General features: G+C 44.5%; 1 protein-coding gene across 1 annotated transcript; it reads left to right on the forward strand.

Moving 5' to 3' along the window:
- Window positions 1–312: 312 nt before the first annotated feature.
- Window positions 313–25,433, forward strand: LOC119648842 (transmembrane protein 145-like). Its single transcript, XM_038050717.1, has 6 exons — window positions 313–546; window positions 680–829; window positions 949–1,094; window positions 10,421–10,805; window positions 23,491–23,716; window positions 24,009–25,433. Exons 1-6 carry the CDS (start codon window positions 442–444, stop codon window positions 25,352–25,354), a joined length of 2,358 nt encoding a protein of 785 aa, XP_037906645.1. The 5' UTR covers window positions 313–441; the 3' UTR covers window positions 25,355–25,433.
- The last annotated feature ends 2,200 nt before the right edge of the window (window positions 25,434–27,633 follow it).

Below are 27,633 nucleotides of genomic sequence, written 5' to 3' on the forward strand. Positions count from 1 at the left end.
TGATTCCTCATAATTTCGAAAGGATTCGTTGTAGCATGGGTTATTCCCCTAAAATCATGGAAATGAAATTACTCTAATGAACGAATGGGAATGAAGTTGGAAGCCAATTAACAGTGAATTTCCCACACACGTCATAATAAGGATACGAGATGATATATGTATGTCTGAGGAGCATTATCCTTTCTGAAATCGAATTATACCAACAAAACTCTTTTGACATTCAAATTTGAAATTTAGCTGCCAGCATTATGACGCTCATTCAAAAAACATCCGTTACCAAGGCGACCAGGATCAACACACAAGCTCCTACCTCCACTCAGGTGAACAGAGAATCGATTAAAAATGTATGAAAATTTCCACCTCAACTCGCGTCCAATTTGAATAAAGTGAAAGTAATTTTCGAAAGACACCGCGGTAAATCCCCTTTTATGCTGTCGCATTATGATCTTCTCAACAGTGACGTTGTGTGTGTACATAGCACTTTATAATATTTCAAACTTTTGTGTTGTCTCAAAATATCTCGAAGGACATCTGAAAACTTTAGAGGTATGTCCACAAGTGGAGGAGACGATGAAACTGGGTCTCTCTTTGTTTAGGAAACGACAGGCTCAGGATTCCATCATTCGTTTTGTTGCTGTGTGTCCTTTCTAGCTGAAATATTTAAATTGTCTTTTCACAGGACTGGGCTTTTGTTGCACGATTCTGCTTCCTTTCAGGCAAAGGACGATATGAATATCATATTGAGTTCGAGCGAAGATACGGTGAACCGCAATTGTTACTCTACTATGACGACGACACTCAGTGGCCGGCAATTTACAAGACGGGAAAGGTAGGTTTACGGTAAATAGGACAACATCCTCTGATATTGTGAAAATCTTCACGTTCTCCATTCAGGACACGGGGTTGCATGCTATAAAGATAACTCAGCTGTCGCTCATTTCGTTTCAGACCTGCCTGCAAAAGTTGTCAGTCCTAAGTATACGAGATAATCAAATAGTGACTCTATCTGCCCGCAGTCCGTACAATGCTCTTTCCGGATGTACATTAAGGACTTCAAAGGAAGAGACAGGACCCTCTGATGACAGGAACGCAAAGTAAAGACATTTATTGAATTATATTTTCAGATTCGGCATCTTTTGTGTAGATCTGTGGATTGTCTAGCCAGTGGGAGGATGGGGAGGGGAAGGCTATGTTCTTGACAAAAAGCTGATAATTACTGGGGGTTTCATTGTGGCTCATGTTTAATAAGTTCAATTTAATCATTGTGTGGTGGTGTGAATACACAAGCCTATTTGCAACTCTGGTAAAAGTTTTGGACTCTGTTTGCGAAAAGTCTTCAGTGACTTGAAAAAAAAATGTAAGGTGATGAAGATAGAAGTGCCAAACACGCAATTTAAGCCGCTTAGAGATAACGAGGAGTACATTGACTTCTATTTGAAGAAGAACTTGCTGGAATATAAGTGATTGGAGCTTTGAGGAAAGCGGGAATTTCAGGAAATACTTGGAATGGCAAAGTACTAGGAATACCATAGTCTTCAAACCCCGAAAAATTAGCAACTGCACGTAGTTTCATAAGGGTGCCAGCTTGCATGTACTCCTGTGCTTTTTACTAAACAGTTGGGAAAGCCGAGAGGATTTCAGCGCTTTTCAGTTTTCTCTAATAATTCTGGGAGCATACAAATACTAAAAACTTCAAATGTCATATCTTGCTAAGTCATATTACTTTCACGAATATACATAAATTTCGCCAACTTTAAACCATTCAGCACCTTAAATTTGGCCAGCTAGACTCATACTTCATTCAGTTTGCCAATTAGTCAGTTGGAAATTGCTCAAAAACCTTCACACAACGTCCAGCAACATGCTTGAAGGCTATAGCGCCCAGAACTCAATACTGTCATACCTTCTTCTTCTTTTCCTTCAGCCTTTGTCACGTTCACAAGCGGGGTCGGCTCGTCGTGATCGGCTTCGCCATTTGGCTCTATCGAATGCCTGATCTGGGTGCAAGTGTCATACCTTATTGGTCAGTAAATTAAACAAACGGGCACCTATACATATCCGGGTGACTCAACTTCGGAATTCGCTTAGCTTATTATATTATTCCAGTAGTATTCCAGCTCTTTTTCGAAACCCTACATTTAAGCCGTCATATGGTGAAGAAAATGTTTGAACCTCAGTCCTGAGGCTGTCAGCTCCCTATACGATAATTAGGTCAGTTAGTCAGCCTTAGCTGACACTGAAAACCAGACCCAGGTACTTTCATGTTTGTCCTACGTTACATTATTATGTACGAAGCATTAATTTTTACAGTCCCAAGCGCATTCGAGAGATTAAGAGGGGAGATGAATGGCCATGCGACACTTTTGGCAACCAAAGGGGGTAGGTGTGACCCAACCCCACCCGTACTAACAATACTTATTATTAAGATCAGAAATCCGTGCCCCGTTGAAATAGTGACTCCTCTGTGAGTTACAGTTGCAGGATTCACTTAAAGCATTCCCTACTTGTCGTGAAGGGCAACTAAAAGGGATCCAGCAACCTGGAACTCCCAAAATTAAGTTTGCTTTGGAAACGGCTTCAGCAGCATTAACGCTTAACGCATTGAATAAGCGCGCCATTTTGTCCTCATATGGTACTAGACTGAATACTAACTGCGAGACTCCGATCCAAGATAAGGAACCACTCAACAGGGTGGTATTACGCACCACTACCGAAATCCCATGAAAATGGAAAGAAGGCTTTATATGAGCAACCCAACTCAGTTCGGGTGAGGCATCTGAAATGGGCTTTGATTGCAACTTGTTGGAACATGCGATGGGGAAACACGGTCTTAGGGGTCGCAAAAATGGTGATATATTTAAAAGTTTCTGCAGGTTCTCCGGCTGGTGGCACATTGTTCGACACAGAGGCCAGTTTTGGCTGACTGGCAGCGTCATTTGATCAGATCGACCACAAAACTTGCGAAACAAAAGATGTGCTGATATTGCCCTCGAGACTATCACTTAATGGTCACCTCCCTCCGCTTGTATAGACAAGCATCCGCATCCGCTCACAGGGATGGGGAGCTCCGGCCCTCGAAGTTTAACACAGTTCGCTTATGAAACCTGGCTGTCATTTGACGGTGAGAAAACTATCTATCGGAAGGAAGATATCTCGAACGGGCTGCCGGAGAATATTGACAAATACCGGCCTGCCATCTAGCGCGTTCTCCTTTCTGGTGCAAATGAGGTCATTGCTCACGTCCCGAAGTGGCGGCATAAGGTCTGGCTAATTCCTGGGACATAAAAGCGAGTCGAGGAACGTATGGCTTGTTGTCTTTTATTGGTGCTATAAGTGGGGGCGAACGTGATGCTCTTGAGCTTCGGTAAAGCGAAAAATATCGGGAACTGGAAATTAAAATGCGCCGTGTCAGAAGGGAATCCATTATTGTGCTAGTCAGGCAAGCAGTAGCTGATGCAAATAACTACGATTTCACTACCGTATATCGCATCATGAAAGAATTTGTAGGTAGTCTTAAGCCTGTCGATTTTAGGGAATATTTTTCCCCAATAAATTGAAGCGAATATTCTTCTCTCTTTACTGGGTGAAAGCTCGCGAAGCCTCGCAATATCGTAAATAAACAGCTGCCACTTCCTCGAAAAAATTTTGGGACTTCGGCAGTGACCAGTAAGAATTCACTTTATGATTCGGAGGATCTTTTTGTTGAGGTTTAAGCAATCCTTTGTGCACTTGGGTTCGTATCCCCCAATAAGCACCTTGGACTGCTCCATTCCTGGTAGGCCCGCCCAGTATAGTTCTCTAAACCGTCCCTCGTAATTTTTTAATGTCATCTCAGAAGGGTTCTGGTCCATGTAAAAGCGTCGCTGCTCCCCTCTTGATTAGTTCGTCCGCTGCCTCATTGCCTTGCAACTCAACATGGCCTGCAACGCAGAGTATCCAGACCTTGTTGTCTCCCAAGGCATTCCAATACCAGTTTAGAGTTCACCTGGTTGGACCTAAGTGCCTCGATTGCTGCTTGCCTGTCGGTAAGAATATCCACGCTCTCCCAGTTTGCCTTGTTACTCCAACGTGTTTCAAACTTCTTAATGAAGTAAAACCTCGTTGTCACCCCCTAGAAAAAGTATCCTTCGATTTAGGCAGCTTCCGGCCTCACCGACACTCCCAGTTATCCTGGAAATTGCCCTCCTTGCCTGCATTTGTATGTGCAGAAGGAGGGCGGTTAATCCCAGATAGACCTCCAGGGATGCCGTTGGGCATGTCCTCATTGCCCCACTGATACACACGCAAGCCATTCTTTAGGGTTTGTGTAACTCCCTGACTTGTGTGCCGAGTTCGGTTCTTTCTGCCTAGATTACTGCCCCATAGGTATTCATTGACCTTACTATTGCAATGTATATCCAAAGTAGCATCTTCGGACTGCAATCTTATCTTTTTTCTGCTATGGACCTACAAGTCATCAGAGCCCTAGTAGTTTTGCGACAAGTGTTTCCGAAATGCGTCTTCCGGAGTAATTTTTGGTCTAGCGTAATTCCCAAATATTCGACTTCTGTTTCTCGTTTCACCTCCATGTCATGTAACCTTCTGGCTCTCAGACAATCAAGCTTACGTTTCCTAGTGAATGGTACTATGGTGGTTTTGACTGGACTGATGCGCAGCCACGCCTTCCTGCAACAGGTGCTAGTAACCCTTAGTCCAGTTTGGAGTCTACACACGGAGCAAAGCAATTCCAGAGGCGTAACCCTAGGCTTACATTCCAGCATTCATTAGCACGTCCAGGAGTTTATTCACTACCATATTCCACATAAGCCGGGACAATACCCCTCCTTGTAGATAACTTTGAGTAGTATTCAAGACAATAGAATTTGTTTCTATCGGTTCTTGCTCCTTCGATATCCAAAAACGCACACAAAATTATTTTTTTTGTTTCTATGGAATCCCGTAATACATCCGTTAGCTGATATAGAGCAGTTTCGGTTCACCGTCCTGCCCGGTAAGCGTGTCGAAACGGATGTATTGGATTACACGTTAGAAAATTAGTTCTAATATCGTTGTCTATGACGTTTTAAGTGGGGACGATATCAGGCAGATTGGTCTGAAAAATTTGTGGTGAAAAGGATACTTTTCATTCGCTTTCGAAAATGAACCACTCTTGCCCAACTCCATGCCCTTGGTATATATCCCAAGGCTATGCTGCTCCTTACTGCTCCTTACCACTCTTAGGACAGATCCTAAGGTGATTTCAAGCCCTCGTTGGAATAGGCCTAGCAAAATGGCATATACTCCGGGTGATCTCAGTGGTGTAAAGGTTCCCATTGCCCATCTTACTCTAGTTTCTGAGCAGACCTTTTTTGCAAGTTCCCAATTCTCCCTTTTTCTCCTCCTTGCTTTGTATAGCCTGAATGCTTTGTGGTTTGTTTAATCTCTCCACACTTCTGAAGCTATTTTGTTTTGCTTCCCCATTCGCGTTACTATAGGCCGTCAGTGCGTTTTTGTACCTCTGCCAGTCTCCGGTTTGTTTAGCCTGATAGAAGGATTTGCGGACCCTTGCTCTCATTCTGGCGAAGTTCCTGTCCCACTAGGGTACATCACTTGATGGCTTGACTGTTTGAGCCGAAAAGGCCGGCCTCATATTCATCAATGAAGGCTCCGTCCGTCGTTCCACTGCTTCCAGCTGTATTTCATTCGTTATGTAACCAACCGCTCACCAGAAACCATGTTATTGCTCAGGAACTATGCATAGAAATCCCAATCTGTTCTCCTGATATTTCTTACCATTTTTTTTACTTCTGATTATTTTGTGACCTTATAGAGGGGTCGTCCGACACCCTCCGATTCTTGACCAGCCGTTCATCAGTATTCTCTTGAGTTATATCTAGTAACTTTAGTCTAGTGCGGGCCCCGAATCTAGGAGTACTTCCTTTATTATGTATTTCTATGTTATTACTAAGTATAATTTGAAAAAAGTACTTCTTCGTTTGATGTTGCTGCTTCCTTAGACTCTGTCATGGACGTTATCATCACAGCTGAGGATTATTGGTGGCAACCTCCTGTTATAGAACTTCACCGGTCTAACCACTAACTCCGGCGGGCTCCGGGTCTAGTCTCTTGGGAAGTAGCCTGATACCACGACTGCCTTGTCAGTTCTCGCCCAATTTCCACTGAAATTTGGATAGCCACAGATTGTGCAAGTTCTTGGTTATTCGCAAGAGGAATCTCAAGTTACCAGTATGCTTGCTCCTGCCTCGAATTTGCCTTGATAAGCCCAGTATTCTTTCGTCTGAACTATAATCGCGTTATAGTGATAAAAAAAGACTAAATTCTGTTTTCTAAATGCCGAATAAAAAAGGTTGCCCAACTTTTCCTCCTCGATGGGCGGCAGGTCCACTTCTCTGCTCGTATTTGTTCCGGAAATATTTTCAGTAAAATGGCCTGCCAGATGTCCTTTAATGCCCCAACATAGGTTATGCGGGCCTCCGGGCTGGTACCTTGGTTCCTCAACCACACGAGATTTCTAGCCAAGGTTATTTTAAGAGCCCACCAACCCAGGCCTCCGACATTTCTTTTTGGTCTCGAAGGCGATCCACAGCTGAGTCATCACCTCTTGTAGAATTCCCATCGGGGATATTGATTAAGAGGACATTTGTGTTGAAACCTCTACTGTTGCTAGTTTCGTGCCTTAAAATAAATCGATCTTATAGAACGTAATTGGCTATTTATCTCATTGTGTCGAGGCCAATAAACTCCAGCAGGTTCGAGAACATCAGACCTAACTTTGGAAACGCGCCTTTGCCCCGCCATTTGCGGCATTTATGCGGTTGGCTGCTGAGTTTTTTTACAATTGGTTTACGCTTGCATTCCCGATCGCCAATATTTTTTCCTGTTGGCGATTTCAGCACTCTGCACTGCGCCTAAAAGGATCGTTAACGTTTTTGAACTGCTACTCTTTACCACATTCGCTAGTGGATTGCCGCTTGCTATCACAATACCCTTCGAAACCGGGATTGACACTTCCCCTTCATGTTGAATCTCTTGCTCCATCTTCTAAATGTTCTAAAAATTTATAAATTAATAATTGCGAATTTACATGAAATTAGCCGCTACAAATACCATGAGTCATGGATACTTGTCCGTGTAAATATTAATTATGCACCCAATGAAAGTTTATTTTTAGAAAAAAGGCCCTGACTCAATCAAGCGTCGATTCCACTTTGATTTAAGTTAGAATCGAACCTAAGTCCTGGGGATTCGCGAGCCAATGCGCTTCCATCTCATCGTGTAGACTACTAGACCAGGTCTTTCAACATGCAATAATTCAGCTCACAAGCAATCCAATGATCAACAAATCCAATTCCCTGGCTGGTTGTCTCTCACACGCACTTTTCTCGGAAACGGTCACACCTTTTAATACATAATCTAGTAGATAGGTTAGAATGGCAAACGCCCGCATATGCGGCGAATTACATTATTTCACGTTGAGTTTAAGGGGGGTCTCCATACACGTAAAAGAGGGTGCCAATTTTTTTTTCACCGAATATAGTCAAGTCGGGCATCAAATGAAGGCCTTGATTAGTACTTCCCAAAGACATTATTGGTTTTGAAAAAAGTCAATTACTTCAAGGATCCATTCGAAGAAACCTCCAAACGAGAATTTGGAAGGATAGATTTTTGATTTGAGACGTTCGTTGAAGAATTTGTTGTTGATGCATGGAGCAGTCTCGAAACGCGGTTCGCCATTGACTGAGATCACTGATCCGGGAAACTTAAATCGCCCACTTCTGAGCAGGTTGTTACCATTGAAAGCAAATAGGGAACTGGATGCTGGATATCCGTGACAAGAACATAGAAAAGTTGGGAAAGGGAGCTTGTTTGATGAATACCGAGTGGGCACACGGAATGGTTTTAATAAGATTGCGAATTTTCCAGCTTCACTATTCGAATCGCAGTATAGCAAGTTAATCCATCGCTCTGGTTTGTCTGGTAATAGGTGTTTGTGGCAATGAATACCAGACGAGTGTGTGTGACATGCATTCAAACGTCCTCTTTAAATTTATGAAAATAATGTAGAGATGACATCTTTTTGCGAATATATAAAGGAGCGTTTTCCATCTGTTGCCGCTTACGGTCACGCTGCTCCCAGGGCAGAGGTGAATCAGCGTCTGATGAGTTGCCTCTGCCCTGGACGAAATTGTTAGTCCCTATTTTTGAATGCGTGGGTGCCATGCCCCAAACAAGGAATCCGTGGACCAAAAATCGTAAGAGTAAGTTGCTCTCCATTTGATCTGGTCCAACATCAAGTGGATGTGGACTTAGGATCCCTCACTATCCTAAACAATAATGTAGAGAGGACGATATTTTTCATAGTGTTGAAACAAATAAATGACTTTAACGTATTCAATGGTTACAAAGCGATCTATTTTTTAAATGGAAAACTGCTGATTTTTGAGAGCCTTCTGATAAGGGGATGTAAAATAAATCAGTTTATGCTACACCATATGTATGCAAGTTGTATGGTCTCCCAGGTTTCGCCAGTGTATTCCAGGCGGAAGTACTGGCGATATTGGAAGTCTGTCGATGGCTGGAGCGAAATTCGAGCCCCAAGCGTAATTTAGCCATTCTGACCGAAGCCAAGACCTTTCACTCAAGGACGACATCTTTCCGGCTGGTGGGGCAGTGCAGAGACGCGCTCAACCATCTGGGCGGCGCGCTCCCCACTCTCCTCTGGGTTCCCGGACATAGGAACATAGGGGGGAATGAGCGGGCTGACGGATTGGCCAGACCAGGCTCTGCTCTTGGCAGTCCTTCGGCGAATACAGTCGGTGTTCCGCTGGCGGCTGTCTTAGGCAGAGTCCACTCGCACTACCTAGCAGCCGCGGGCCTGAGATGGCGGAGGTTTACGAGCTGTGCCAAGCCAAGGAGAATTTGGCCCGCTTATTAAATAGCCCGATCACGAGAGCTGCTGTCCCAGACGCGTGCAAATGCATTCAAGATTACGGCGGTCTGCACGGGCACTGGCCCATAGGGGACCATGCCGCTAGGCTCGGCATACCGTACAACTCGCATTGCCGAAGCTGCGGAGAAGAAAGGGAAACCCTCATGTACTTTCTCTGCGATTGCCCAGGCAGGCTGCGGACACTGGGTAAACCATTCTTTGGGGACCTCAGAGAGATTTCTAACTGCAGGGTGGGAGAGCTGCTTTCCTTCGTGAATGCTACGGGCTGGCTTTGAACATACGAGCCGGCTGGACCCTGCCTCCCTGCTCCCATAACAACAGTAACGATCTTAGGATTTTGCAGCATCAAAACGGCGCACCACAGCGCTAATTCGGCTGCTCGGAGCGGCCACTGATACCTACCTACCTACCCATGCTACACCTTGTGTTTCCATTTTAAAATGCATCATAAGCCCCTAAACCTTCTTCGGCATTTATGGCAACAGGATCTTAGTAAAAATCAACAAAATTATAATTTTATTAGAAATTTTAATTAATTACGGAATAAATCGCCATCGGCATATAATCCAGGGGCGAGTAATCATCTTCTACTTTTTGAGTTACCTTAACTTTCTGGCAAATGTTAAAGCTTTCTCGTTACCTTTCCCTGAACCCGAAGTATTTTCAGCTAAATAAAAGGGGAGTGAGAATAAAAACAACTGAGAAATGGAGCTGCTGTGGTTGAATCTCAAACGAAGCTGAATTGCGGCAAACCAAACAAGATACATATAACGAATAATGAATTAAATCTGAATTAGAATGAGCTAAGCATTTCTGGTGAAAGTTGAACATATTGTTTCCCATTCAATAACGTAACATCTTCTAAAGAAATCATCAGTTAGCTTCTTCCCGGAAGATTCATACAAGTTAAACGAAGTTCTCCCTAATTGTTGATTTTGTACTTCCTTCCGGCATTATAATTCTAAGCATTTAATTTGTTCAATCTTGTTTTTAATAGCGTTGTTTTTCAATTCCTGCAAAGTTTCATCCCCCAACTTTCTGAAAGGTTAATATGCCAAAAGTTACCCAAAGGTTAGCAACCATGAACTCCGAACAGCATTGAATTAAGTCCAAATTCTCCCCAAAAAACCTGAAACCTGCTTGGTACAGGTAGAAGTTTCCGAGATATCCTTTCTGTAAATTTAATTCTCTCATTATTCATCCTCTCCGCAAATTTGCCAAAAAGGTGAACAGTGACAATAAGAAACAGAAATGATAAATGCCCCCGTCAGCAATGTAATCCTTTCATGTGTTTCATGGCTTTCCTCTTGGGAAGCCACAATGCTGGCGCGAGTCCCTAAACCGCACGCATGTGTACGCCTACACATATTTGTAAGTTCATCCGGCAGAGACTCAAGACAACCCTTTATATAAATCAAAACTCCGCTAGTTTATGCGACATTTCTTCAATCCATATCCTTCGTTTTGCAGGCCTACTCGACCGGAGGTGAAAGCTCGCACTACATCAAAACCCAATGATGACTCTGCCAACAAGGATGATGAATGGAACTACACATACTACGGGCAATTTCTCAAAACAACGCCTCCATCGTCCGAATCTCAAGGATCAGGATCGGGACCGACGTCGACTTTTTCACCACTCGAGAAATCAACGCACTTCGACTATGATTTCAATGTCACCTCCTTCAATGATACCATCGAGTCCTTTAATTTATCTTCCGTGGCGTACGTTCCCGTGGGACTGGATGTCGGGCTGGAGAATGAAGCGGAGAATAACACTCGCTACATGGAATACGTTGAGGAATTATTCACAGCTAACGGAGCCACTTATGGTGTTTCGGACAATGAATCAGAGGTAAGCATGGTTTGCAGTGTATTTGAGGAATTCATGAGCCTTGTTATTGGATATTTTTCTCGGGTTCCATGAGAAAAATTCCTCAGAATACTTGGATGAAGATTGAGAGCCTCCCGCTATATCATTTATGACCGTGTCAAGGGTGGATTGTTTTTAGGTTTTGTGCAAACAAAACCTTATTAAATTTGATTCATGACTGACTATTTGACTATATATCTGATTATCACACACAATTTACTCAAAGTAAATTGAGTCCTTCTTGGATTAGTGAGAGTAGAAAGTTTTCAGTCAATACGAAATTAGTTAGCTTCCTATCGATTGAGATAAAGTAACTCCTGGGGTCAAAGTAGAGGGAATCTCAAAACATCGCAAGCCTCATGTTCAGAAAATACTAAAAACCTCGGAAAGACCATAGTGATGCCCAGATATTGAACCCCCGCAGCAGTACATTGCCGCACTACCAACTAAACATCTCCCTGTCATCAGAGCTAGCCTGAAACAGGGGAGCTGCCACTCATGTAGGGTGCGTTGACGTTCTTCACAGGCAACATCCTCTCCTTTAAGTTTCGCCCTTACGGCGGTAGATAGCTTTACGCTCCTTGGTAAAGAGGGCAACGGGGATCACTCCCGCGATCACCATCACCGCCGGTTCTGAGACAGTATGATAAGCAGACACAATTCGCAAAGCTCCCCGTCTCTGTATTTGAGCAAGGCGTTTAGGATGGACCTCCGCGCCATAAAGCTGAAACGACTGCGTTGCTCCCATAAGGAGACGTCTCCTAGTAGATATATGCCCCAATATTTGCCATTGGCCGGCTCAAGCCCGAGACTCCAGCTGCAGCCCTGTCCGTTGCTGCTTTGATTTGCACGAAGAACCTCATCTTCGAGTCGAGCATTAGAGCAAGGTATTTAACCACTGGTTTTGACTCTATAGTCAACTCGCCAATCGATATGGGACGGAGTGTCGGGATTCTCTTTCAAGATGGTTTTTTTTCCAGCGCAAGGCTGAAACCATGAGGAGTCATCCATCCATTTACCCGTCACAAAAGTCTGCTTTGCGCCTGTTCAACAGTGCATTTGGCAACAAGTCGTCTACCTAACCGACCAGACGCGACTCTTCGGGCAAATCGAGTTTCAGCAGATTATGGTAGGAAGCATTCCAGAGGTACGGATCTAGGATGGATCCCTGTGCTACTCCCGACGTGATTTTCATCCTCCTTTCGGACTCTAGAGTCTCATAGAGCAGGGAGTGGTCTTTCATATAATCCGCCATATCAGCAAGAGCTAGCTTGACACGTGGGGTAAGTTTTCTAATGTGCGTAGCATATCTGTCCATCGTAATTCCGTAAGGAATTAAAGGTATTGCTGACATCAAGCGTCAAAAGGAGTACTATCCGTTGAGATCGGCGGCTGTATGCATCAACTCGATGAACCGCATCTACGACCTTCATAACAGCATCCATTGTGGATCTCCCTGTTCTGGATCCGAACTGCCTTGGGGGTGGCAGCGCAAATCGTTTCAGCGAGTCTACTCCAGATGAGTTTCTCGAGCACTTTCTCAACCGTGTCAAGCATACACAGCAAACGTTAGGCAGACGGCAACTCCAGGTCCCCTTTTCCCTTGATTTCCCCAAGCAGCAAGTCTGGGCGTTGGCGGAACATCAGTTTGTAAACTTTCACCGATATGCCATCAGGACCTGGCGCCTTCTTGTTTTTCAGAGTGAGAACTGCTTCTTCGAGCTCTCTCATTGTGAAAAGGGGGCAATCCTCCACGCTTTCTGCGCTTTTGGCATCAACCCGTATAAAAATAATGCCCGTACAATGCGGTCCATCTGGTCGGTTTTTAGTATGCAGGGTGTCCGTAGAGCCCCGATTATCCGAGTGACAAGCTTATAGTCAGGTGCACACAGGTCCACATTCACCTGGTTGACAGGTTCTACCAATCGTGAGCTTTGCTTTTATTTATCGCACTGCAGAGTCTCATTTTTGCTGATCTATACTGTATCTTTATGGCGCATACCTCCTCGTTGACGTGTAAATTTTATGCCAAATGGCGGAACTTACGACACTCCCTCCGTAGGTTGGCAATTTCTACCGTCCACCAGTACACAAAAGGCTTGTCGCGCCATCGTTATCAGGTACATCATTGAATACCATAATGCATGCAGCACTGCGTTACCAACTTTTGCATTCACATACACTATAAAAAGATCTCCAACCATTGCTACCGTAGCATCCATAAAGCGCGCTCCCTCAAATCGAAACTGTCACTCTTGTAAACCACCCACAAGCTCGATGAACGGAAGCGGTCTATTGTATATCACCTTCTCCAACGTATTAACCATAATATCGTAGATGCGACTATTCGACGTCCAGATCCGGATGCTCTGGCTTCCCACTTGGTCGTTGCAAAATCTCTCACCACAGTCACGATAATCGCAGCAACTCTATAAGGTTACTTCGGAGATTCCAGTATTCTTTCTTTCTCCTTACTAAAGTTTTTCGCTCGCAAATACGATAATTTCAACGTTGAGAGTTTCAGAAACAGCTGGTCTACCATATTTTTTTTATTTCCAGTGCACTTTGGGTCGCCACGTCCACTATTTACAATATGACCAGCTGTCACCCTCAAAGCCATCCCTGTCACCAGCTATGTACTGAGGTATGTCGGTTGTACGATCGAGTCTGATTCCCCCCGGAACTTTGTATGGAACATTTCGATGCGGGGACGACTCGTATTCCTTTCCGAGCCTCGCGACGAATCTTATTTAAGGGAAGGTTGAAGGCCTTCCTTGTTTCCTGTGGCAGCCTCTCAAGCATAAAGCTTTTGAAATCTTCCCAATATGTAACCTATCTTGGAAGATTATAAGCGCTGAGGAAGAGAGCAACTGGCTCCCGTAATATTGATATCTACGAATAAATACAATGGGGTTGTCCCTAATCAAAAAACAATCTTTTCGTTTCATTCAAACATTGAGGGCCACAAAACAGTTTAAGGTTACAAATTTCTGGAAGGGAACTGTTAATTTACGAAACACATACCTAGGTTGCCAATCAGCACCCATTTAGTATGTGTTGCCGTTCTTAAAAACCATCGCTTCCCTTGAGTGTCCCCCCCTGCACACAAGAATGGCAAGTGGAATCATTCCCGTGATCACCATCACTGCCGGTTTAGAGACAGTGCGATAGGAAGACACCACCTGCAAAGCTCCCTGTCTCGCGCAAGGCGCTTATGACGCACTTCCTTTCCAAAAGCGTCAGCCCCTACTTCACGCCCTAGACCTGAACGGATTGTAATGCACTCATTATGAAGCATCGCCTGCTTGATATAAGATCCCCATCGACCCCCCCCTGCTGCTTTGATTTACTCGAAAAACAACTCATCCTTGAATCAACTGCCAATCCGAAGTATTAAACCATTGGTTTGTACTCGATTGTCAACTCGCCGATCTCAGTCCTAATCTCCCCATTTCCACAAGAGATAACCGAGTACATGGAATGAATTGTCTAATTTACCTAGCACGTCTTTTCATCTTACGGAATTACAGGCATTTCTGACATCAATCGTTGCTAGGAGCCCCACCCGTCATGCTCGGCGACTTTGTGCCTCAGTTTGCTAAATTCCATCCAAAACTTACTTGACAGCATCCTCCGTGGATCTCCCTACCCTGAAACGGACCTGCGTTGGAGATAAGTCCGTGGCATTATATATCGCTTCAGCGAATGACCTCTTGATGAAGTTGATAAGCACTTCCCTGGCCATGTCAAGCATACAAAGTGGTCAGCATAAAGACGACAGCTGCTTTATTCGGCGTAAACCTCCTTTCCCTTTATTCAGCGTAAACCTCGCCCCTTCCAGCGGCAAGAAATAATACCCTCTTTCGGGCGAACATTGCCAGGATGCCGCGCCGGGTCCTGGCGCCTTCCTGTTTTTCTTAGAGGGGGCTACCTTTTTCAACTCTTTTATGGCAACGCCACCTAAGCAACTGTCTAGGTTTCCCCCATTTTTCAAACTATCACTTCATAACCAAGCCCCCACGGGATGCCCATTCATCTTGTCAAGGAAGTTTTGGCAGCAACAAGCTTTACTTTTTACTTCTGTTTATCGGACTGAGGTATATGGTTTGACTGAGCTCTTTTATTGTGCTACATGCCTCCTCCCGAGGGTTTAAACGTTAAAAGGAGGAACTTATGATGCTCCTTCCGGAGTTCGGTAATTTCCACCATTTACCAATACACAGAAAGTTCGCCACGTGCGGTTGCCCTCTTAGTCATGGAAATTCCTTTGACTGTCGTTATCAAGTTGATAACTCAATTGACAACAGTATCAGCTGGAGGGCGAATGCCTTCCAGCGCGGCTTTACTGTTCCAAGAGCGTCGACGAATCTGCTGGTGATCACCTTCGCGATGTTCTATACTTAGGGCTGCTGCACACTAAAAAGTAGCGTCAACCACTTCGAACGCGTTGTATCAGTCTACCAGCAACACCAGTGATTCCGCCGAGAATACTACGTCTTTGCTTTGAAGCCCGGGCGACTGAACGTTAGGGTGGATCCGGTGTTTAATATTATGAGTTTTGTTCTCACCGGTGTTTCGAGAATCCGTTGTGCGGCTTGATATACCCCATTGAAGTGAGCTATCATTGAAGTCAGCCCAACCAGGATCCACCCTCTGTGACCAAGACAGCGTCTTCAAGACCATCATCATCGATATTAGATAGACGCTGAAAAACATTATCCCTAATTACCGAAAACTCATAATGTAAAAGGATAAGAACAATAAGCCAGATGCCGTCCCGAACCCATATTGCAGCGGTACCCAAAAAAATCGGAATCAATCAAATCAATTTGTTCCGATATTGAACCCTAATGGTTTAGCTCCACTACCAGGTCATGAGCGGTTGCATTTCGATGTATGTTGGTCTGTCGGATGCGGGTCGAATTCCCGGCTGCCTCCAATTCCGCTCTCAAGACTGGACACCACTCAGAATTCATTTCATTTCATACCTCGTCAAGAATTCTGAAAATGTATGGCCTCCGTCGGTGCAATGAGCAGAATTGAGGGCCTAGCTCCCCTTTGTCCCCCCCCCACTCCTGCTGTTTGGTACCCCATCCACGCTATGTGTTGTTTTCTTTTATCCCTCTTTGCCTTTTTCGTTCGGGCCGTGGAGATTACCTGAGTGAAATCTCCTTAAGACGCCCCTTGGTCGTTTGGCTTTTTCCCCAGTTCATTTTGCGGCAGACTTTCTGGGATTGCGGTTGCTTCCGCTTTTCCCGCATCTACCGTTGCTCTCCACATCCGCCTGTTGAAGGAATCGGAATCTAGAGTTCCTGCAGCTAAATCAGACCGTTTCGCAAGCCATTACTGACGTTTTTGTTGTGGAATGTTGCAGACTCCTTCCGCTTTACAACTGGCGCACATTTCCTGAAAGGCCTTCTCTCTTCGGTTTTGGGGATAACAGTCCACTCTGCTCCTATTCGTTTTATACCCAAAGCCATCAGCCCTATTTAAGCAATTTCGTACGCAGCTCTTTCTGAAATAGGTGCACTACTAAGTACTGGGTTTGCCGACTCTGCCTCAAACGGCGCAACACCAAGCGAATTTTCACCTTTATTCTTTCTATCTATCTACCCAGTTCAAGAATTTTTTTTCTCCATATAAATTGCACTAGCGTGCATATAAGCGGGCAGCATTAGTCATTAAGGGGTGTACCCTCAATGAACTGAAATCCAACTGATCTTGTGGCAGGCTCTGTCATCATAAGATATGCTATTTATGACCATAGCACCGAAAATATTCAAAACCTCTCACCATTGTCTTTATGGTCCCTAAAACCATGTCCACCTCCGTCACATGTCCGAACAAGGTGTTGTCAACGATTCTTAATGGGTGGCTTACGATACGGGGAGTGGCGTTCCCGATCAAGTAGTTCTGACCCCCTAGTTGGCGTAATACCTGCGTCGTAGGTAGTAGCCTCGAGCCTCCACCAAACTGTTAATGACCGATACATGCCGGGACACACTGGGAATCCCCGGAGCCGTCGACAACTCTTTGTCGATTGGTGATGTACGCTTAGCTCTACCAAGATGGTAGTTGTGGGATGTATCAGGATCCAGCCTCTTCGGTACTCTGGTCGGATAGTGTAGGCCGCGTTGGCTCGAGCGAGAGGATCCGACCGTGAGTTCCGGGATCAACTAATCGTAGGTCAGGCCTCTTGGAATTAGGGTGGGGACTTTGTCCCCGAGGGCATACCCGTTCCTGACCATTGCGGCTCGCTTCCTTGCACACAATGCGCTGGTAAAAAACTTAAATGGCGAACAAAAACAAAACAAACGAGGAGATAGTGGAAATGGAGAGCTGACTCCGTTTATACACAGCACGAAAATGCGTCGCTCGCCCCAGCACCCAGCGAAGGACGTAATAAGGGCTGAAATACCCGCCAAGACATCGGGACGCGCAGATGGAGAGAAGGACTCGCAAAGTGATGCGGCACTTGCAACGGAGACAGGAGCCTAGACAGTACCAAGCAGTGCTATAATCATAGAAAGAGGGGCAATGGAAACTACCGAAGGTTAAGCCGAGTGGGAAGGCTGTCGACTACTCTGGCACAAGCTAAGGAGAAAAGGCCTGTTAAGAGATGCGCGGCAGTTGTGAAGCCCATGCGATCTACGACGTTCCTCCAGAAAAACCTTAGCAAAGGAGTGAAAAACGAGCTAATGGAACTGGAGGAGTTCCTGGACAGAATTTCCGTAAAGGGAACACCTGCAATCAAAAGGGAAGCTGCATACTATGCCGGGACCGTTTAGTGTCTGATAAGAACGTTGTGCACAATGCTTGCTTGGAGCGGTGTCCAGTCTTCAGAGCAGAATTGAAAACAGCTAGGACGCGATCAAGATGATTCGCATCCTATAAATCAATATGCACCGGAGTGCAACCGCTCACAAGTTGTTAGCACAGTTCGTTGCGGAGACCAAAGCTGATTTAGTACTCATCAGTGAGCAGTAACGAAACAAGGACCCAGATTCATGGCACCCTGACATATTGGGTACTGCTGCCACGTGGTTTCGGGACGGCACCCTCCGTTGGGTTCTTACTCAAGGCCTAGGGGATGGCTTTGTCTGGATGCGGTGGTGCTCAGAGGTGGCGGCGAGGAAGATGGTGCGGCAACCCTATCGGCCAAACCAAAACCAAGTGGCCGAGGAGAACCTCCATAGTGGTGGCACCGGGAGACGCTGTAATCACTTCGGTTTGCCGGCCGTGATTCAGTAGGCGAATGCTCCAAAGGCCTAATCAGGGCGATCAGACCCGAGTCTACACGGGGACTCATCTGAAGTGGCAAATTGGTCACGAAACCTTACCAGGGGTATACTAGTACCATGGGAACCGGGAAAGCTCCTGGACTCACATAGTTCGGGTGAACTCCTGTTGTATGTGAGGACAGCTCGGTTATTTGCGGTTGGCCCCCTAGTGGGAGTTTCACGGTGGTTGTAGTTATGCTCAAGCGAGAAGAGACCTTCGGGCCTCGACGTGGTGTTGCGTATCAACACGGGTGCCATACTCCATAGTTCGGTAGAGATTTAGGTAATTCTTGCATCCACCAGTATGAATGCTAAGCCATGCACTTGGTATAGACTGGTACCGTTGTTGCTTATCTCAGCGGGGCTCCGATTGTGGTCACAAAATCAATCCGTGTCTTAAAAGGACCGTAGGATTAATTCTCATGACAGGTGCCTACGTAAAACACCATGGGCTTCAATGTCTCTCAACAGTAAGAGAGCTACTTTGCTGCTTGAACAGCAGGTATACTAAATCATCCGCCTGAGAACATCGAGGAGCTGTGGGCAGCCATTAAAAATGCTATTTCTGGTGTAACAATCGGAGGAATATCTATGTACTCCCTGCCGTCGCAAAGACAATAGCTAAACTATGCCTGGGACACATTAAGGAACATCTCCAAATCTTGATCGACAGAAAGTGGACCGGTTTGCGCTCCAGATCCTCCATTGATCACATCAGATCATTTTGGGATAGTGAACTTCTACAAAGGCTTCGACAGCGTGAACAGAGAATGTATCTGGTGTGGTGCTCTACATAAAAGGGACATCCCGGAGATACTAATAGCTATTAACAGGGCATATATAATAGCCCAAAATTTCACGTGCACATCAAGGTAAAATCTTAGAGAACTTTGAGGTCCAAAGCGCAGTCCACCACAGTTGCATCCTGTCAACGATATAATTTCTTTTGTTATCGATGACGTTCTTTATGCTGTCTTGTCCGGAGGACGTGGAGGAGTTCAATAGACTATGATATCCTTCTCCAAACACTTCAATTACGCTGATGATACCTATTTGCTCTCAGACTGCTTCATAAATTTTAGCCAAATGGGTTTGGATTTGGAAAGAGAGGGAAGTAGAGTTGGGTTGAAAGTAAACACCAACAAACCCGTGGTCTTCAGCCTGGCGCGTTATGGTATTCTCCGTGCTTGCGATGCTGTAGAAACTAAAGAAATGAAATGTGTGTATTTTTTTATAGACATCGGACAACTATTTGATAACCCATCGCACACAAAGACATGAGTTGTCCTAGTCCAGAGGAGAGTAGAACCTTGTCGCCCTACATGGTCAATATGTTAGGAAGTAGGCAAATAGAAATGCTGACAAGAATAAACTCAATTGTCAAAAAAATTCCTCAAGGCAGTAAAAGGGCGGGGTACTGTCATCGCTAATGTGGGCTATGATAGTTGACGAACACCTAGCAGAACCAACAAACATTGCTTTAACTTGACTGCGAATCACTAGTACCTGGTGCAGGGTAGCGGGGCTGTGCATCAATTAAGCCAAAGTCAATATAGTAACATTTAGTAGGAGGTGCCACAAGTTGAAAACATATGTCGGAAAGCTACAAAGGCAGATCCATAGTAGGCAAAACATGGGGATGCACTCCGAAAATGGTGCAGTGGATATACACTGGAATTTTAAGGCCAATGATTACCTACGGGTCTATAACAGCACAACGGCCATGTAGTTATACGAACTTCAAAGACTGGCTTGTATATGTATCAGTATGGCAATGAGGAAATGCGAGGGAGATCTTCAAAATGTTCGGGAGTACCTGTGAGGCCGGGAGCTGCCTAAATCGAAGGGAGATTAATATTCCTTCTAGGTGGTGTCTTAACGACTGATTTCGACGGTTAGTTTCAATAGAAAATCTAAGACACGTTGGAGCAACATGGCAAACTGAGAGAAAGTGATGGTGACCTACGGCTTAATCAACTGATTATCTGGTGCACTGACAGACCCTTCAGGGGAGCGGGAGCGCGCAGGATATTTGTACCTGTAAAATACAATGCAACGTCACCATAATTCATCTCATAGACGCGTTGGCGTGGTTCATATGTAAGATTAACTTGCATTTTCTCAGTGGATCATGCCACACATGCCATGCTGCATACAACACTGCGTTATCAACGTTTGTATACACGATAAAGAGATTTCCAACCATTGCTACTGTAGCGACCGCTCCCTAAAATCGATACTGTTACTCTGAAAAACTTGTGCTTCTGGATAGCTCGATAAACGGAGGCGGTCTGTTATATATCATCTTCTCGTACGTATTTCCCATAATGTCGTAGATGCAAGTATTCTACATCTGCCTACAAGGCCGCCACACATCCAGTGGTGACTAGTGCGATGTCCACCTCCCCAAAGGTTTCGATGAGGATTTCGCCCTGATGTTCGCCAAAAGGTCTTCACACTCTAAGGCCCACCCGATCAAATTGCTAAAAATTATTTTAAGTTTATGATCTACAGCATCCAACAAAATACTGGCTAAATCCTTTTTATATTGCGGAATATCCTTCAGATGTGCTCTTTTTTAGTGCTAGCTGCCTCCTGCGGAGCGTTTAAACGTTGTGTTCCTCAGGCTGTTGTTATCAAGTCCATAACTCCATTGAGGACAGTGTCAGTTCAAGCGCCGTAACCTACGCAAATGCCCTCCAAGACGTCAACCGCTTTGAACGCGTTGTATCAGCCTACCAGCGACAACAGCGAATGCTGGCTTTGAAGGCTGAGCGAGGGAACGTTAGGGTGGATCCGGTGTTTAATATAATGAGCCTTGATTTCATGGACGTTCCGATAATCCGTTTCCTTCTGGAATGTGAACGTGGCATGCCCCATTCAAGTGGCCTATCATTGAAGCCATCCTCAACCAGAATCCACCATCTTTGACCAAGACAATGTCTCCCAGATTAGCAAGCCTGCGTCGAAAGTCCAACATTATCCCTAAATACCGAATACTGACAATGCTAAATGACGAGCACAGTAAGCCGGATGCCATCCCAAATCCAGATTGGAGCGGTACCCAAAAAGTCATGATTCCATAAAGCTGTTCTGACATTGACCCCTAGTCTAGCTTTTACCCCCGCAGCGAGCTCCAGTCAGATGCGGATCAGATTCTAAGTTGCTTCCAATTCCACCGATGGACACCGATCGGAACCCGCAATATGTTTCCGGATGCTTGTAGAGAACGCATCCTTCATTTTCATTGCAGGTATTTACTTCGTGACCTGCGGCAAGCCACCCTCTTGTCATATCCCCAGCAAGTTGCAGACGCGTCCCTATGATCTAAGCGCATTTCTCCGTTGTTAAGAAGTTTTCTAGCGTGTTGCTTAGTAATTTCCACCACAATGAGTTTTTGGCATCGAGAATTCGTTGGGGTGATACTACCACTCTGAGTATTCAAGACTGATGGACTGTTCTATTTCACTTTTTTCTATGAAATAGTAAAGATCTCTAATTTTCATATAACATGTGTGGTTTGGGCAAGAAATCAAAGCCTTTACTCCCAGTAGCCCCTTGACCGACCCTTGCTTTACAAGACAGGCCTTTGTTTGTTATTTTTAGACCTAATTTCACGAGGATTCCGTCTCTCTTCGTTTTTCAATTGGAAAACGAATCTGCTCCATTGTCTTTTCACTTAATCTTATATCAGATCTTGCGGAGGAATTCCGAAAGAGTTCTGGGTTCGCCGGCTTAATGAGCAGAACTTACGGCCTAGCTCCCCTTTGTATCCCCTCCTTTTCCTTTGGTATTCAACCCATGTAGTGTGTTGTTTCCTCTTGTCCTTTTTTCCCTTCTTTTTTTGGACCCTGGAAATGAACTGGGTGAAGTCTCCTTAAGACGCCCCTTTGTCTTTTCGGTTTTTCCCTAGTTCGCTCAGCAGCGAACTATCTGGGAGTGCGGTTTCTTCTGCTTTTCACGCATCTACAGTTGATCTCCATTTCCGCCTGTGGAAGAAAAGGGGATCCAGAGCTCCTCCAGCTCCATCAGATCGTTTTTCATGCTTATCTATCTATCTTCTCAGTTTTATAATTTTTTTTCTCCATGTAAATTGCACCTAAAGGGCGTTAAATTGGTCGTAGGTAGGCTGCGTCGCTTCTATATCACTTAGCACTGCACTCGTACTATTTAGGCGTCCTTCATTATTGACCAGAACCTGCCCGAAATTGCCTCTCAGGCAACGAAGAAACATCTTGTGATTTCTCGTAAACAATAGACGAACACCGGATTTACGTTTACTAATATGAGGGTTTTTTGGAGTAGAAAAACTCAATGTCTCAGGAAGGAGAGTACCTTAGCCCCCCTTTATCCTAGAATGTTCAGCTTATTGCGCTGGAACTCTCACCAAAGTTAGAGAACATTTCGCAAACCAATTCAAAGCCATTTTCGACAGTCTCTATCCAAAACTTAACTGAAAGGGATATCACTATCTGAGTGGGTAGATCGGCTGAGTTAATAGTGGATACTGCTAATAAAGAATGACATTTCCTCATCTACCTCTGGGTTGTCTTGGTTGCGCTGTCATTCAGAACATAATGAACCAAACCTAATTCATCTCAAACCGCTTTTGAAATCTTTTGGTTCATCACACTCTATCAGCATTATAATCTCTCAGGGTCTCCAATTTCTTAGCCAGTTGTCAAACGTTAACCTGGTCCACTTTTGTGTCCTGCATTACCATAGTATTCAGAAAATTGTTGACTACTACCCATGATCGCTCTACATTATACCACTTCCTGCTCTAGACCAACCTCCTTAGAGATAATCTCATCTGGAGATTGATATAAGGGAGGTACTCAGTCGGAGGTTGTTTCGTTGCACCCAAAGATTGATGCTCCATAACGCAACATAAATTTGCCTCTACCTAAAGTATTGGTCCACTATGAAGTGTTTGCATAAATTTATTTTTACACTATGAGGAAACAGATTGAATTTTACTTAAAAAAATTACGAATTTTTCCTGGGCTTTATATCCTATAAATATCCTGCTGTCAACTTTTCCTCAGTCTCGTATGAACGAAGAGCTGTACTTCAACAACCCTCACTTGTCCTTATGAGTATTTATTTGCTGAGAAGGCTTAGTGACAATGTTCAAAATCCCGTCTCAATTCAGAGTATCCTTGAAGGAATGCGGGATGCGTTCCGGAATATGAAATTTCTTAAAGATACCGCTCGCCTGAAAACATGCATCTAAAAAAATTCCATGTCCTACTCCTCAGATTCTAGGCACGATTTCTCCGAATTTGTATATTTCATGTTTTTAAATCCCTCCCCGAGTATCACCCACCATAAAAAAAACCCAAAAACAACATGAGTAAAAATACCCAAATGTTTATTTCCACAAGGCATACAACAGAGTGAAGCGAGCCCACTGGAAGTCAGAGAATCCTGGAACACTATATGTAAGCTGCCGAAGTAGCGGAGGATTCATCACAGCCCGCGAACGATGGTGGTACATTGCAATAGCGAATTGTGGAAGCAAAAAGGGAATTGATGTGAAGTACAGGTTTCGAATGACAAATGGTCCACCCGGCGACTTCTGGCATGAACATTTTTCCGCTGACGAAATGTGTAAGTAGACGAGAAAGTATCATAATCAATTGAATTGTGCGATTAGATTTCCTCGAGGTTTATTTGATTCCGAACAGGCACTCAAGGTAGCGACTTTTTTTGTAATCTGGCTTATTGAACGCTCACATTCACGGGACAAAGGGAAAACATTTTTGTAATTTCATTTGTTGCGCTCGTGCTCATTTATAACGCCGTCAATATAAATGGATCGAGCAGGCTTCCATTCCGAAATAAATCATTCCTTCACTTTGCTGCGAACTTGTCTTACTCACGTCCTCTTCTTCCTTTCCAGACATTCCACCGATACTCCTGGCTGAAAGTATTTGCTACACGTTCCTGATGCTGGCCATTTTTATATGTGCGATTGAATTGAAAGCGCGACACCTATTTCACTGCACCTATCGGCTCTTTACAGCCAGCGCGTCATTACAGTACATTGGCGTGTTATTCTCCGGGGTTGCCTGGGCAAAGTATGCACTGACCGGACTCGGACCACATGCTATCTTCGGGACATTACTTCAAGGCGCATCAGAAATTTCCTTCCTGGCTCTACTACTTCTCATGGCCAAAGGATACACAATTACTCGTGCCAGGCTCTCTACTTGTTCCACAATCAAATTGATGACTTTCATCAACGTCTACGTGATTGTCTATATCGCGCTATTCATCTTTCGAGAGGAAGTCTTCGATCCAGGGGAAGTCCTGAACCTGTATGAATCGCCAGCAGGATTGGCTATATCTGGACTAAGATGTGGAGCGTGGGGTGCATTTCTTGTATCGACAGCAACGACAGCTAAGAAATTCCCAGAGAAATCGAACTTTTACTACCCATTTGGCATCTTAGGGTCACTATGGATCCTGGGAGGTCCGATATTAGTTTTCATCGGAATATCGTTTTTCGATGCATGGGTACGGGAGAGTGTTATGTGTGCTGTATTTGCAATGCTATCTTTATGCGGTCATTCGTCATTCCTCTGGCTTACGTGGCCGTCACGTGCCAACATCAGCTTTCCGTACCATGTCCGAACAAACCATGTGGGAGTTATGTCTACAGAAGACGATGGCGCCGATTATCCCAGACATATCTATGAACCTGCGATGGAAGATCAAAACATCATTGTACCTTTATCACGTCGAACAGAGGAGCTTCTGAACGGAGTATACAATCAATATTTATGTGAAAGGGATTATTATAACACCGCAACAACCCCTCACAGTCACGCATCTTTTCCGACTGCACCCCCTCAAGACACAACATCCCCACAACAACCAAATCCACAAAGTTCTCAGCTTACACCTCAGAATCAACAGAGCACATCTTTATCACCTGAAAACGATGCTGCTAAGCAATTATATAACACACGAGGAGATGATACACCTTCATCTGAACACCAAGCAGATTCAGGACATTCTTCGTTCGACACTCAAAGCACTTTAAATAAAACCGAGACTCCACCGAAGGAGGCAGATTCTAACAGCCAACGGAATAAATTTGAATTGAAAAATAATCCCTTTCTGATAAATGGCGTCAAAAGTCAGCCCAACAAGATTATCCTAGATCCCATCAATCCGCCTGTCAAGAGTAGTCCTGGAGACGTTCCCAGGCACCTTTTCGCCGCACGGAAATCATCTGAGTAACTTCAGTCTTACTAGAGCTATTTAGATTGTGAATCTTTTTTAAAATGTTACTAATTGCAATAAATACATTAGGGATGAATCGGCGTTTTGTCTTAGGTTGCCTCTAAAGGATTCCAGGGGAGTACAGTTTGCTGCTCATCAAAAGTCTCCAAACAATCGCATACGCTAATCGCTAGCAAGATAGATACAGCGCTCACAAAATGCGGATTAATCTGCACCATATTTCACAATCACCTAATACACAACCAGGGATGATTAATCACCACCAATATAAAGCAAAAGGACGCCATTAATGCCGCCATAATGACGCTCAATTACAACCTTCTACACTAGCAATCGCTTGCTCAATCCTTGATGTAATATTAAATTGTCTGACAACAAGAGTGGGAGCCCTTGCTCCTGGCTATCCTCGTTGTATCATTATTCCCCCAGTTTCGAGCACTTTACGCCCCTGTTTTCCATTTCTGTTAAGGTATCCATGTTACACTGACATGTAAAGAACAATCAAGCCAACATTCCAAGGACGAACTTGAATAATAATAACTAGAACAATCTTAACCCGAAGGAATTCCTCTTTATTCTGGAGTAGTTTCTTACGGTATGGTCGTATGTAAATGTGGTGGAAACTTTAGGAGGTGTTCCAGTCCCGATGCCGAATTTTCGCAGAATATTTTGAATTTCGTCCTGCAGGCGAGTGATAATTAAACGAAGCTATATGGTATGGAGAGGTGTCCTCATAAGGACAAAAATCAGCGGTATCAACATCAACTTAATAATGTCGACAGAGGAATTGGGAACGGAAGGTGCTCTGGCAAGAAGATAGCCAGGTTACTTGCTAGTCAACAGGGTTTTTTGAGAGGGATACACTGAGGGTGTGTTTTCAGAAGGAAGTGACGACCGAAAGAGAACAACGATGAAGAGGGCGCAACAGTTATCCCAACGCGAAATTACTTGGACGATTACCTAGCTTGCCGTGATGCAGGAGCTAGGTGAAAAAAATTAAAACAAAAGCTGTCTTCATCACTTAATTTCAGGCAAAAAATGCGCCTCCCAGCAAGCACCTTCGGTCAAGCCATCTTTGGGGAAACCGCTTCAGGGCAAACCATAACCCTAGATCTGTATCAATTTCCAGTGAAGAGGACTGTGCCGGGCATATCCGACTTGAAGTAAACAGACGCGGCAGCAGTTCTGCGATAATCCAAATTCGTCCATCTAAATGGCAATAAGAAACAGTTCAGTCTAAGTCTTCCTGACCAGCCGTGACTATCGATGACCACATATTGACAAGACCAATCTGTCAGGTTACCACACTAAGCAAGGCAAATAACTTCGGAGAAAATTCATCCTAGCTGTGATCATTGCATCTTTGCAAAGCTCCTGCATCTGCTTTGAGCGGCAGGTGTACACCGTAAAACGATACGCCACAACTTTGGCTCCTCAACGGTATACGGGAAGATGCGCGACCAAATCCAAAGAAGCCACTAACCTATCATCACTCAATAACTGTTTCCTCTAACTTCCAGATTGAAATAACTTAGTCACCAGAAGAACTTCAACACAACCACCTTTGCTCAGCAGTCAAGAGGAGAAAAAGCTAACAGGTCGGAATTTTTTGCAGTATCGGTATTCCCGAATCGTAAGGGCCTTTGTCGGGGAAGTTCTATCATCAACACGAGGAGATTCACAGTGTTAGAATACCTGGTAGGGGCCGAACTGGAGAACCTAAACTTAGGTAACGAACACTCCTTCTTCAATGAGGTCATTCGTTAAGTGGTCGATATCACGTTGGAACCTGCTGACATTGATATAGGGTATCACATCCATTTCCTCCATTTCGGAATCCACGTCAGACAGATTTAGCAACGTAGAAACTAGTACAGATCACCTGAGTTACGATCTTGGTGTTTCCGTAACGGACTCACGGAGAGAAACAGAAATACTTGACTAGTTATATTTACTAGCAACGTCAGGTCGACCAACTAAATATTTACCATCTTATCGGGGATGGAAATTCAACTAATACAGACAATCAAGTATTAAGGGATGGATTTCAACTGTAAGTTAACATGGAAACATAATATCCAGAAACAAATTAATCCAGCGCTGAAGGACTGCAATGAATATGAACTGAAGACTAGCCCCACAATAGATGAGCAGCTTGGTCAAGAATTGGAGGGTATCGGACGGGCGTTCTAAGTCAAATCAGAGAATAATCAGATTCGACATTATGAGCAACTCAAATGTAAACAGAACTATAAGGAACCCCAGAAAAACAGGCT

The sequence above is a fragment of the Hermetia illucens genome, chromosome 2, assembly GCF_905115235.1.
Source record: "Hermetia illucens chromosome 2, iHerIll2.2.curated.20191125, whole genome shotgun sequence".
Lineage (NCBI taxonomy): Eukaryota > Metazoa > Arthropoda > Insecta > Diptera > Stratiomyidae > Hermetia > Hermetia illucens.

What these genes read in the sequence shown, in the direction of transcription:
- LOC119648842 (XM_038050717.1), top strand. Translation starts at nt 442, where the DNA reads ATGATCTTCTCAACAGTGACGTTGTGTGTGTACATAGCACTTTATAAT. An exon ending in CAATTTACAAGACGGGAAAG is followed by an intron (nt 830 to 948) that starts GTAGGTTTACGG and finishes ATTTCGTTTCAG; the next exon opens with ACCTGCCTGCAAAAGTTGTC. An exon ending in TCTGATGACAGGAACGCAAA is followed by an intron (nt 1,095 to 10,420) that starts GTAAAGACATTT and finishes TTCGTTTTGCAG; the next exon opens with GCCTACTCGACCGGAGGTGA.